The 13,720-nt window shown below is 47.6% G+C and overlaps 1 protein-coding gene across 1 annotated transcript in view; it reads left to right on the top strand.

The window, feature by feature from the left end:
• LOC129386789 (sodium-coupled monocarboxylate transporter 1-like) overlaps nucleotides 1-12,315 on the top strand; it is a 46,526-nt gene extending 34,211 nt beyond the window's left edge. The window contains exon 6 of the mRNA XM_055074990.2: nucleotides 12,000-12,315. Within this exon, the coding sequence (XP_054930965.2) occupies nucleotides 12,000-12,161 (162 nt within the window). The 3' untranslated portion in view covers nucleotides 12,162-12,315. The remainder of the gene's footprint in view (nucleotides 1-11,999) is intronic.
• Nucleotides 12,316-13,720: the final 1,405 nt, after the last annotated feature.

Raw genomic sequence — 13,720 nt, 5'->3', positions numbered from 1 at the left:
ACCACCTGGGGTTTTTTAACGTGCACATAAATCTAAGTATATACACGGGTGTTTTGTCATTTCGACCCCATCGAAATGCGGCCGCCGCTGCCGGAATTCCATCCCGCGACCTCGTGCTCAGCAGCCCAACACCATAGCCACTGAGCAACCACGGTGGGTAAAAAAGTTGCACTGGACAAACATAAATTAATAATATATGTAAGCTACGGTGTGACAATATCTAACACGTGCTTTACCGGTCTAATTTGCATGCCTTCAAAATCACACGAGGCACTATTTCGCAGTGACATGAAAGCAGAGAAAACTTCATGTTCAGAGACAGGCTCAAGAAATAATGAAAAGCAGCTAGCAACAGGCTTCAACTTAAACAATGTCCCAGGTGAACTATTTTGATTGTTCCTAACAAAGTTATCATTAAAAATAGTGGCGAGAGGGATGCCAGATATCTCATTGCCATTTATGTTCTGCTTTTCTATGCGAGAATATGATTTATTACGATTTAGGACAGTATTTAACCTTTCCCATAAAAAATCAGGTTTTGGTGTAGAGCACTCAATATCAGGCTGGATGTGTAGCATTCTACTTAGTTTTATTTCCTTATTCAGTTTATTACGATCTATTTTGAATTCTTTTAGTGTATCGGGGTCTTTTTTTATAAATTTATGACACAATTTGTTCTTGCGATGTATTTTTGCAAGCAGTTCAGTCTTTATAGAAGGTTTACGAAATTTTTTGCCTAAGGTACTTCTTTTCTTCGGGAAAGTGGTACTTGTACACTCAAGAAATTATATTTATGAACTTTGTGTATGCCTCATCAGCGTTGGTGATTTGACCGATAACTTCCAGGTCACAGGTTAACATGTGAGTTCTAAAAGCATCGAGGATGGCTGCTGTAATTCGCTGATAAGTGAAGCATCTCACATCGCTCTTGTCTCGAAAACTATGTTTAGGTATCATGAGCAATATTGGAAGGTGGTCGCTTATGTCGTATGATACCACACCGGCGGTTATGCTTTCGTTTTCCATATTTGTGATGAATAAGTCTCGTAAAGTTTCACTGCTGTCTGCAATTCGGGTTGGCGAAGCAATCAGATTTTCAAAACTACTTGACGTTATTGTAGTGATCATTGCTTTCTGGTATGTGGAATTTACAGACAGATCTATGTTAAAATCATCACTAGATATCAAGAACAAGTTGTTCTCGGAAACGAAACGCAGAAACTGCTCATAGATAGGAAAAAAAAACTAGGAAGGCTGCCATTTGGGGGCCTATAACAAACAGAGAACACGTATTTGCCAGCACGTGCCGTAAGTATTTCCAAGTCGTCACATACACTACAGAACGATGGAAGCAATTCGCAATTCATTGCATCTTTCAGTAGCAACATAACACCGCCTCCTCGACGATTTGGACAATTTGAAAAATAACAGTGATAAGGAGCCAAGCTAAGTTCGTCGCGGTCATCTGCGAACCAGGTCTCCGTGACCATGACGGCGTCGAACAAAAAGGAACTGGAGATGAAATCCATGATATCTGTTAGTTTAGTGCAGAGCGAGCGCGCATTCAAGTGAAGGCTCTTCAAGGAATTCGTATGTTCGGTTACACCAGCTGCACCTAATTCTCGCGGAAGAAAATATCTATGTTTTGTCATACTGGACTTTTAACAAAACGATGTGCAATTATGAAAATACAAACTAAGCGGGAAGCTCGTGTGGATTTCGTATCACAAGCGCTCGGTCCCCATCCGCCCGCCTCAGAAATACCTTCCCATTTCGGTGCCACGCGTAACGGTACCCTTTTTCTTTCGCCCATTCTTTCACCATACTAAGTAAGTGCCTGTTGTGAATTGTCAGGTTTTCCAGTACGAAGACACTGGAGTTACTTTCCTTCAATTTATGTCTGTTCTCAAACCACTGATCTCGTGCCATTTGCCTTGTGAACCTAACAATCACACCGGGGATCTTGCCAGGTCTTGCGGGAAGGCGATGTATGGCACTAACGTCTAGTTCCGTGAGTTCGGGAACCTCCATCATGTCAGCAACACTGCTCCCTTTGTTTAGAAGATTTTCTTGCTCAGAGACAGGAATTCCATGAAATTCTAAGTTTTGCCTTCGATTTCTCCATTCCAGTTCATGTAGCTCCAGTTGTACTTGAACGGTCTCAACAGCTGCGTCTTTGGATATTTGTTCTAGCATGGTGTAGCAGAATCTCTAGTGCTTAACTTTCGCAGGAAGTTATTTCATCTCTTATGTTTACCAATAATAACCCATTAATAGTCATTACATTAAGGTTCTGTCATCATCATTACAATCCTAAGGCTCAGTTGAGTATTTCGCTTCAAAACAAGCCATTCTACCAGAAATCTTTGATTGACCCTGCATTGAACTGACCGAACTGTTGTTGTGCTCCAACATATGCAGAAGCTTGCACACGCTTTTATATGATGATTTTGGTTGCGCCAGCATTCTTTGCACTTTCGAGGGGCTACGTATGTTTCCATTCGTGTTTCTTTATATGTAGGTTTGTAGGTAAATGTCTTCCCGCCTAACTGGGTCATCGGGTAGTCCATGATCGAATGGGCAGCGCATGAGGGTGCTGTGGGAACAGCGTTCGAAACCAACCGTCGGACCAACTTAGGTGGCCGAGTATTTGGCAGTGTCAACACGCTGCCACTTTCACGCCGACATTGGTCATTTTTAGATGCAGTACTCGGTAGGTAGCGCTGTTCAATGAAACTATTCGATCTGGACTTGAAGCGCTGGCCATGCGTCGTTCGCTCTGCGCTGGTCTTCAATGAACCTCTTTGATACCAGCTTGGGTGACTGGCTATGCGCCAGTAGGTGTTTACTGCTCTTCAATAAATGCATTTGGCGACAACTTGGGTAACTAGGAATGTGCCACTCTAGAAAGACGAAAAATATTTCTTAAACTTATCCTATGCTGTGCGGAATCACGCCCATGTCACAAGGGATATTCAAGGACAGCAACCCGAACCTTTAGCAGGGTTGCGCCACGGATTCACTGTGTATGTGCCGCTATTCATTTAACATCTGGCCAGCTTGGGCAACTGTGGATGTGCTGCTGGGTGTGCGGCAAGCGAAGGAACAATTGTCAGCGTGCGCAGTCACCGGCGCGCCACGCTTCACGTCTCGGCGGCCACGCGCGGACGTCTTGGCCGCGCCAATAGACGACGCGGCGTGTCCACAACGAGCAGGGTGCCTCGATAGCAGGCCTGCCGCTTGGTATCGAGGCGCCCTAAGAACGAAGCGCGAGAGCGGAGCCCGGTTTCCGTATGACGCGCTCTAAGCGTTCGTGTGTGCCGGTGGGCGGGGCACTTCGGAGGGCAAGGGCAATCTTCTATGCGGCAGTGCTATACGGCACCAAATTTTCTTAGGAAAGCGCCAGAGAGGGCTCTCGGTAGAGTACACGCTCCACAGATAACTCGTTTCGACAATGGCAATACGTCGTGTTGCTAGGTTCAATCCTAAACGCATTAAAGTCGAGAGTTAACGTGAGGTCAGTTCTACTGCATTTTTCTGAATGCATTATAACGATTTTTTCCACAATTTTGACGAGGTCCGCCCGTTACACGGGACCGAACTTTGGCCAAAATGGTGCGGGCTCAGCAGCTGACTGGCGCAACTCCGGAATCTTGTGCCCACCCCGGCTCTCGCCATCTAGTAGCGGCATGCGGAAGTACCCAGTGCGTGAAAATTCGCCTATGCTCGCGCACGGCATCAGGGCACTGAACTTGATTCCTACTCCTTTGAAAATTTTTCTCAAAATTTAGGCAAAACTTTTTACGAGTCCATATTGTACTATATTACGCGACAGACCAATAGTTTCACTCTACACATTTTATGGTCTTCCCATCTGCGCAGTTTCGTCCTGACCTCCCAAAAGATGTCACCAAACCGGCGTTTACAAAAGTCCTATTCTCACTGCCTTCTTCCGTCTCTCTCCCCGCAGGGGCGTCTGCGTCAGCAGGCGTTTGGTGTGATGCGACACCACGGAGCCGGGCACACGAGGGTTGGACCCTCCCGCGTGTAACCATGCGCGGCTTAGCCGTGTCTCGGGAAAGGGGGATCCTGGGGGTTGAGCCAATGCTGGGTGTTTGGACCTTTATGGCCCCCCGCCGGAGGCAACACACCTTTGCCCTCTGCTTCACATAGACGGCCCCTCCAGACTGACCCACCTGGAGGAAAACGGCAGTCGCCTTTTCCTGTCTCTCTCTACACAAATCTTCGTCTTTCTCTCTAACTTTTGACCTTTCCTGTCTCCTTCTCTCTTCCTCTTACTTCCTTGCTTCTTGGCGGCAGGCGTTAACCTTGTGTGGCTATCCTCATTTGGGTACACCATATTTGGTTATAGTGATAGCGTACGACTAGCGTCGTGCAGACTTGTACGCAAGCTCTGTTGGGTTCTGTGGGGGGCGGTCAGCGCTGTTGCCGAATCTTTTTTTGTGTGTTTTCATGGAAACTTCTTTCCCCCCACTTCCTGATCGCCCTTAGAAACGAGGGCGCACGGAAGATTAATTTCAGTTTTTCGAACGCCAAATGAAAAACTTGCCCCGCTTTCACGTTATTCAATCTGTAAAGTCAGACAAGCCAGTGCGAACCATTGCACCGTTCCTTGTGTCAAAGTCCTTGACTGATGTTTTTGGTCCAGGTTACAAGGCGTTGAGGATGGCAAGCGGTCACCTCCTCTTGGGGCACCGCGACCAGAAGCAATATGACAAGCTACCGAAGCTAGTGTCATTTGGGGAGACCCACATAACAGTAACCCCGCACCGTACAATGAACACCACCCGCGGTGTTGTGTCGTATGATGATTTGCTTGAGCTGACTGAAGCGGAACTCCTGGAGGGCTTCAGCGAACAAAATGTGATCAATGTCAGAAGAATTAAGATGAGGTGAGATGGTAAAGAGATTCAGACGAAGCACTTAATAATCACCTTTGGTTCAAGTGTGCTGCCCGAGTCAATCGAGGCCGGGTACATCAAGCTCTCTGTTAGGCCGTACGTGCCAAATCCGCTTCGATGTTTCAAACGCCAGCGTTTCGGCCCCAGTTCGCAGAGCTGCGGGGCCGCCAAACATGTGCGAAATGCAATGCCAAAGAACACACCACTGAAACTTGTGAGAACGCTCTCCACTGTGTAAACTGTGATGGGGAGCACGCCGCGTACTCGCGGTCGTGCCCATCCTGGAAAAAAGAAAAAGAAATTGTAACGATCAAAGTAAAAGAGAATACAAGTTTCAAGGAGGCACGCAGGCGGGTATCCTACCTGCCCAAGAAAACCTTTGCCGATGTGGCGCGTCAGGGCGCAGCGTCACAACGGCCTCCGGCGGCTGTGCGACTCACAAGCAGCGAGTCGGCAGTCACGCCATCTGCCCCCGCGGCGGTTGCAGCTAGCGCTGCTACGCCAACCCAGCAGACGGGGCCATCGACCCCGAAGGTGGGCGCAGCTGAGGCTGCCCCATCCTCCCCGGCCCCTTCCAGCGCTGGCAACAGCCGGCGCAGCCAAATCCCTTAGGGAGCCCCATCGACCTCCGGGCTGGTGGGCGCAGGGGTCTTGCCCTCCAAGGCGGGACTCTCTCGGGTAACTTCTCGCTCGCAAGAGCACGTGTCCGGCGCCTCACAAGAGGCAATGGACACTACACCTATCCTCAAGGCGCACCAAGCGCCTAAGGAGCGGCAAGGCTCCCTCGAACGCTTCAGAAAGAGCAAAACCCCCGTTACAGGGCCTCGAAAGAGCTCTGTAATCTAAGGCATCACTTCCGTTTTCGTACACACAGCACCAATTTACTGTAGACATGGGTACACAAATTATTCAATGGAATGTCAAAGGTCTTCTTAGAAACCTTGATGATGTGCAAGAACTCATCCACAAACACAATCCAAAAGTGCTGTGTTTACAGGAAACACACCTAAAATCAAAGCACACAAACTTTCTCCGACAGTGTATAACTTTTCGGAAAGATCGCGATGATGCTGTCGCATCATCGGGCGGTGTCGCCATTGTTACCCATAAAAGCATCGCGTGTCAACTTTTACACCTACAAACGCCTCCTGAAGCAGTGGCGGTTCGAGCTGTTCTAAATAAACTCATTACCATTAGCTCTCTTTACATACCCCCACATTACAAACTAAAGAAACCTGAATTTCAGTCCTTCATAGATGAATTGCCAGAACCTTATGTTGTTCTTGGCGATTTCAATGCGCACAGCTCCCTGTGGGGCGACTCTCGTACAGACGCGCGAGGTCGTCTCGTTGAACAGTTCCTTTTTTCTTCAGATGCGTGCCTTCTAAATAAGAAAGAACCTACATATTACTCTCTTGCAAACAGAACCTTTTCGTCAATAGATCTTAGTATAGTTTGCGCGTCTATACTGCCCGAACTCGAATGGGAAGTTACGAGCAATCCTTACGGGAGCGATCACTTCCCCGTACTGCTAAGAACATCCAAAAAAATGAATCTCCTCCACAAGCTCTTAGGTGGAAGATAGATACAGCCGACTAGGAGAAAATTCGTAATCTATCTAGCATCTCATGGGCTGATATGTCTTCTCTAGAAATTGATGCCGCTGTGGAGTATTTTACAGCATTCATAATAGATGCCGCATCTAAATGCATATCTGAAGGAAGTGGTTTGGCATGAAGACGGCGTGTCCCGTGGTGGAACGACGAATGTAGGATTGCTCGTAAGAAACAGAACAAAGCGTGGGGGTTGCTACGCGCTTCTCCCACAGCAGAGAATCTTATCAACTTTAAGAAAGTAAAATCTCAAGGCAGGAGAACCCGCAGACAAGCCAGAAAAGAAAGTTGGCAGATGTTTTCATCCAGTATTACCTCGTTTACAGATGAGGCCAAAGCCTGGAACAGGGTTAATAGGATAAGAGGGCGACAAACATATTCACTCCCTTTGGTAAACACACAGGGCGATACACTACAAGACCAGGCAGATTCACTTGGGGAGCACCTTGAGAGCATGTAAAGTTCAACAAATTATTCACAATACTTTCTCAAATACAAACAAAGAGAAGAATGTAAGCCATTCATCAGAAAATGTCGACAAAATGAACTGTTCAACCGTCCTTTCAGTACTGCAGAGTTGAGAGCTGCCTTGAGCTCATGCAAGAGCTCTGCACCGGGATCTGACAGAATCACGTATGAAATGATCAAAAACATACACAATGACACCGAAGTTGCACTACTCACAATTTTCCACACCATTTGGGCTGTAGGATACCTTCCAACTGCATGGAAAGAAGCCATTGTGGTTCCTGTTTTGAAACAAGGCAAAGATCCTTCCTTAGTGGCAAGTTACCGCCCGATTGCCGTCACAAGTTGCCTTTGCAAGGTATTTAAAAAAATGATTAATCGGCCACTCATCCATTTCCTTAAAATGAGCAAAATGATTGATCCCTATCAGTGCGGCTTTAGAGAAGGGCGCTCCACAACTGATCATCTTGTACGTGTTGAAATATCCGGGACGCATTTATACAAAAACAATTCTTCTTGTCGATATTTCTCGATATGGAAAAGGCGTATGACACAACGTGGCGCTACGGAATCTTAAAGGGAAGCTGAAGAGTCTGTCGAATTCAATAAGACGCTCATATACGGATGCGGGAACCTTATAAACCATGAAGGTAAAATTTTGGGGGGGATTTTTCACTTAGGAACGACGCAATCGTCAGTTAAAATTGCGCTGTAGCTCCGCCCCCCGTCGAGCGCCGCGCGCTGCTGCTGACGCTGACGATGCCAGCGGAGACCGGAAACCGCGGCTTAGTGACGTCAACACTGGTGTTCCGCTCCTTCGCAGTCTTCGCGACCGTGCCTGACCGGGCTTATTTCTGCGTGCGTGCGGTCCTAATCTGCTTCGCTCGACCCTACATTCCTTTATTTGTGTGTATATAGGAGTGGTAGTTGACGTTCGCAGCATCAATTGAACTTGTAGGCCGATCATGCCGGCGTTCTGTGCAGCCTACGCTTGCACGAACACCAGCGGCCGCGACGATGTTCCGATGTTCCATTAGTTCCTGCAAGACAAGAAGCTTTCAGCTAAGTGGGAGGCTGCTGTGAAGCGAAACAACTTCAAGCGCTCAAGAACAAGTGTTGTGCTCTAACCACTTCCGTGACAATTACTACCGGAGTTTATCAATAATGCGTGCTTTGGTTTCTCCTAAAAAAATTGTTAGCACGCTGAACGGAAGGTGCATGTTTATCGCCCACCCTTGACGCAGGTTTCATCGCCAAGCGCCGCGAATTTTCTATTCGCACGTGTGTTGTGAAACAGCCTGCATGCAGCTACCATAACGCAGTGCAAGCGTAAAGTTTGCATGTGTTGGAAAGCCTGCTCACGACAAGACGCTGCACTCCCCCTCTCTCGCACACATAAGAAACCAACCATCTCACGTAGCCGACGGAATTCGCCGGTTACGAGTAGCGTGCGGATGGCGCGCTGATGAAGGTTCTACACTACACGTGCTACAACAGCCGGTAAAGTTTTCCCGCGTTTAAACCGTCTGTGTAGATTGCCGACAGCTTTGGGGCAGCGCACAAATGCCGACGATCGTATCACCGCTTACGTTCTACGAGGAGGCATGCAGGAACCTAACACTACAGTTGTTTGCCCGGAAACGTACTCACTGGAACGCTGAATGCAGCTTAGCAAAAAACATACTCGCCAAAGAACATTTCCAACACAAGGAGATACTAACACTTCGCCTTCGTTCGCGTGGAAAGCAGTGCTTGCACCAGCATTTCTTGCTTCTTGGAGAGGCCGGCTCTTCGCAATCGGCTCGTACATGTAGTATGTACAAGTGTGTACGTACGTGTAGTATGTACAAGTATAAACCCCTTACAAGTGATCTTGCACGCGACAGCGACAGCGCTGCAAGCGAGGCGATGGCTGTCGCGTTCACTCGTCGTCTGCAAGCCGAGCCATTGTTGACGTCACGAGGCGCCCGACCAATCACAGGCGGAAACGAGGCGCGCGAGCTGGGCGTGTCTGCTGCTGCACTTTTCGTCGAAATAAAACATGTTTGTGCTTTCTTTCACTCAATTTCGATGCGATATTGGAATTCAGAGGGTTGAAAAACACGGCGTACTGCTCTTCACTCATTCTTTCTGGAAAACCTTTCAGCTTCCCTTTAAGAGACTTGTCAGAAATGGGCATCCATGGTAATATGCTAAACCTAATAGAAAGCTCTCTGTCCAATCGTACCTTCCGGGTAAAGGTCGGCAATGTACTTTCACGTGCGTTTACGCAAGGAACAAGTGTACCTCAAGGAGGCGTGCTCAGCTGCACGCTGTTTATCGTGAAGATGAACACGCTTCGAGCTTTATTACGGCCGGCCATCTTTTATTCTGTCTACGTGGACTATATTCAAATAGCTTTCAAATGCTGTAACCTCGGAGTGTGCGAGAGACAGGTACAGCATGGCCTGAACAAAGTGTCAAAGTGGGCAGACAAAAATGGATTTAAGATCAATCCTAACAATAGTTCTTGTGTTCTTTTTACAAGAAATAGAGGCGTGATCCCAGATCTTTTCTTAAAACTGTGTGGACAACAAGTACCTGTAAACAAAGAACTAAAATTTCTAGCTATTATACTTGACTGTAGGCTCACTTTTGTCCCCCACATTAAACATCGTAAAGAAAAATCTTTAAGAACAATGAACATAATGAAACTTCTATCCCAGACTACATGGAGTAGTGACAGGAATTGTTTAACGAATTTCTACAAGAGCCTCGTTCGATCACGATTGGATTATGGTGCCGGGATTTATCACGCTGCCGCCCCGAGCGCGCTAAAGATGCTAGACCCAGTCCACCATCTAGGAACCCGAATGGCCACTGGCGCTTTCAGAAGAACTCCCATTGAAAGTTTATATGCAGAATCAAATGAGTGGTCACTTCATCTGCAGAGAAGATACATCAGCCAAACATATGTTCTGAAAGTCCACTCTAATCCTCAGCATCCGTGTTTTCATACCGTTAACGATCTGACATATGCTACACTCTTCCGTAATCGTCCCTCCGTAAGACAACCTTTCTCGCTGCGTGTGAGGGAGCTTAGCGCTGAAATGGATGTCCCAATCCTCAAACATCGCCTAATGCCTCCAGCTAAGCTGCTACCTCCTTGGGAGTGGCAGATCATACAATGCGATTTAACTTTCATGCAAGTTACAAAGCACGCTCCACGGAATGAAATCCAAGTGCATTTGCGGGAACTCCACTACAAACACTCCAGCACGGAGTTCTACACAGACACATCGAGGTCACACGACGGGGTGCCCTATGCAGCCGTCGGTCCATCCTTCTCGGAAACCGATGTACTGCATCCGGAAGCTAGTATCTTTACGGCTGAGGCCTACGCACTGTTGTCGGCTGTAAAGCATATAAAGAAATCAAAACTCCAGAAATCAGTTATTTATACCGACTCCCTTAGTGTTGTGAAGGCCTTGATGTCAATCTGTAACCACGAAAATCCAGTAATTATTGAACTCTATTCCGTCCTATGTAAAGCATATATATCTAACCAACATGCTGGGTGCCTGGACATAGGGGCATCGAGGGTAACGTTCTAGCGGACCATATTGACACGTGTACTTATCTTTATCGGGCGACCACGTTTCGCCACCTAACAAATGTAATCGCACAGCGCGGGGCGCGCCTGCATGTATCCGAAGTTTCTGGAAAGTTATCGATGCTTCTACCCGGCTGTCTGTATTCGCCGAACGTTGTGTTATCTGATTTCATCGCGTGACGCGAATGGTGTAGAACTTTGTGAAAGGCACGCGGGTCCGAACGATTAGTCTGGAACATTCGACGACTGCTGTATAAAAGCCGACGCGCTTAACTTGCTGATCAGATTTCCGACGATCGCCGACCGTGTTCGCCGCTATCGTTCTGCTATAAGTGTAGCCTGTTTTTGTGGGCACAGGTTCGCCCAACCGTATTGCTGCTTTCTTCACCGTCACTACCACGTGACAATATGGCCACATCAACTTCATTGCATGCAGTCAATCCTACGGCTTCGGTGCCTGTCACAGACCTGAAGCCTTTCTTAAGAAGGGAACTGCAAAACTACTGGCAACGCTTGTGGGACCTGGAAACAAATAATAAGCTGCATGTAATAGAGCCACAATTAGGTTTCTGGCCTCCTGTAACAAAATCACGCCGGACAGATGTCCTATTCTGTCGTCTAACAATAGGAAACACATTTGGCACACATAACTTTTTACTCGCCGGAAACGAGCCTCCAACCTGTGGTAGATGCGGGGAGAGGCTGACCGTCCTGCACGTCCTTCTGGAGTGTCGGCAAGCCGAATCTGAAAGAAAGAAACGTTTTCCCTTAGCATACCGGCAGCACATTCCCTTCATCCTGTTATGTTACTCAGCGGAGAACCGCTTTTTGATACCGACGCTGTACTAGGTTTCCTGAAAGAAGTTGTGCTACATGTTATTAGCCCCATTAGTTCGTAGCGCCTCCTCTCTTCAGAGGATGCCGCTGTGAGAATTATTTTGAATAGCACATGCCTCTCGGCCCTTGTGTTTCAAGGGTTCTGGCGAGGCAGTGGTACTGTAAGCGATTTAGCATCTCGCATATGTTATTTAATGCATCATTCTTTCTTAATGCATTTTAGTGATCATAGTACACGTCATTAATCATTGCCATAATTTTATTACGTGTACATTTTATGCAATTTACACCAACTCTTTTAGGCCTCTTTACAGCCACGTCACATTAACTTCACATAACCCATCAGACCACTACGTATTCATTACCACTAGCACGGCGCTCTTTGGCCATACCTGGCCCTTGCGCCATTAAACCTCAAACATCATCATTCTTGCGTCTCATTGTTATCCTTATATTAACACGGCCTTAGCAGAAGTTCTGGTCAATATACACCTTCACTAGAAGCGAGTGAACTCTGCTTTGCAAGATTTCTTAAAAGCACTATCTTCTCTTATTTCTCTTGTGCAGCTTCAAGAAGCAAGGATACAGGATGGGGAAAAACTTTCAGCCGGCCATTGCGATAACGAAGAATGCATGGCTCTCACCAGTTTGTTTTCGAGGAACGGAGCAAAGGAAATGCCCAAGACCGACGCCGCTGATCATTCAGAATGCATAACACAAGTCGTCTAAGTGAGGCAAAGACACATAGTTTCAAATATAGATAACTGTAATTTAGTGCAAGACGATTTTGTGGATGTGAAGGCCATCGCAGTAAAATTACAATAAAACAGCATAAATGAGGTAGGTCATTTGGAAATAGAAAAAAAATTGGCCGAGGATTGCGCTTCTTGGTAATGCGATCTTTGAGTGCGGCTGCTGAATTATTGCAACAACAAGCAACCGCCTACAGAACACGCAGTGCCGCACAGAGGTGGTTCTGCGTTTTGGATTGGGCAGCACGCACCGCGATCCGCTGCTATCGAGCCGGCGCTCTGGCGACGCGCCATCTTAAAGTGGGTCAGGTAAGGGAAGGTATAAGGGAAGAGTGGACCCGTCACGTGAGCACGACTATAGGCGCCTGCAATGTGGGGGGGGGGGGGGGGGGGACTCTCTGGGACCCGAGCCCTCTCCGGAGTTTTCCAGAGGGGGCAGAGCCCACCCACCCCCCGCCGATGCCGAAGCCTCCTCCTCCCATAAAGTGCCATTGCCAGAGTTTTCTCACTCACATCATCTGAGGTTTCTTTTCAGTTGCCTCGACCTATTAACTAAACAAGTATTGCGGCTAATAGCTTACTGCTTCATTGTTGGCGCGGACCTGCACCGGTTTTAATTCATATTTAAGCATTATGCCTGCAAATCCTGACAATAGGAAGACAATCGCATCAGAAGCATCAGCGACGGCTTCCTCATCTATATTTTCTCGCTTCAACGTTGTTAGAACTTTCCACTGTAAACACCATGCTCCATATACATAATATATTTAAATATAGGAACAGGATAAAGCTTGCTATATTTTACTGCGAAAGCAATACTACGCCAGGTCTAACCGCTCGTCGCGTATGCCGCGGCACACCCAGAGCCGGCGCTACGCTTAGCAGGTGGTGTGACGTCAGCTCTCTCCGTTGATATGACGACCTCCTCGCCTTGCGCTCGGTCCGTGGCGGCTTCACTGGCATATATAGCGGTGCGCTACGCGTTGGTTGATCAGGCTCACTATGGAAGTTATCGACGAAGAGTCTGTATCTGAATCTGGTTGCTATACTGCTTCCGAACAGTTAAATTCTACGGCGAAAGCTAAGCAAGCTAGGAAGAATGAGAGAAAGAGGTTGCAACGTGCCCAGGAAACAGAGGAACAATGAGAAGAACGATTGCGAAAACGACGAGAAGCCGAAGCAGCTAAGCGAGCCGCTTTAAGCCGAGACCACACGTACGCTTGCGGACGCGCGCTAGCTCGCGTCCGCGCGTTTAGCGCCTGCCGCGCCTCGCGAGTAATGGTGGTTTGCATCCACAAATACGCGCGACAGCGCGCGCTCACTGGGCTACTGGGCTCATTCACAGACGCCTCGGCAGGCGCCGCTTCGTACTTTGTTACTGACAGCGTTTCAAGATGCTTCGATATTTATAAACGTAATTGTTATATTCTTATAGCTGTTAGATCGGTGCAGAAACGAAGGAAGAACCACATTCTTGCACGATATAAATCTGCTTCACTGAGAGTTGAACGTTCCGCGCCGTAGCTGCGTAGCCAG

This window comes from Dermacentor andersoni, chromosome 8, assembly GCF_023375885.2.
Source record: "Dermacentor andersoni chromosome 8, qqDerAnde1_hic_scaffold, whole genome shotgun sequence".
Classification (NCBI taxonomy): Eukaryota; Metazoa; Arthropoda; class Arachnida; order Ixodida; family Ixodidae; genus Dermacentor; species Dermacentor andersoni.
Note: the sequence above shows the minus strand (reverse complement) of the source record. Positions and strands in the feature narration are given on the sequence as shown.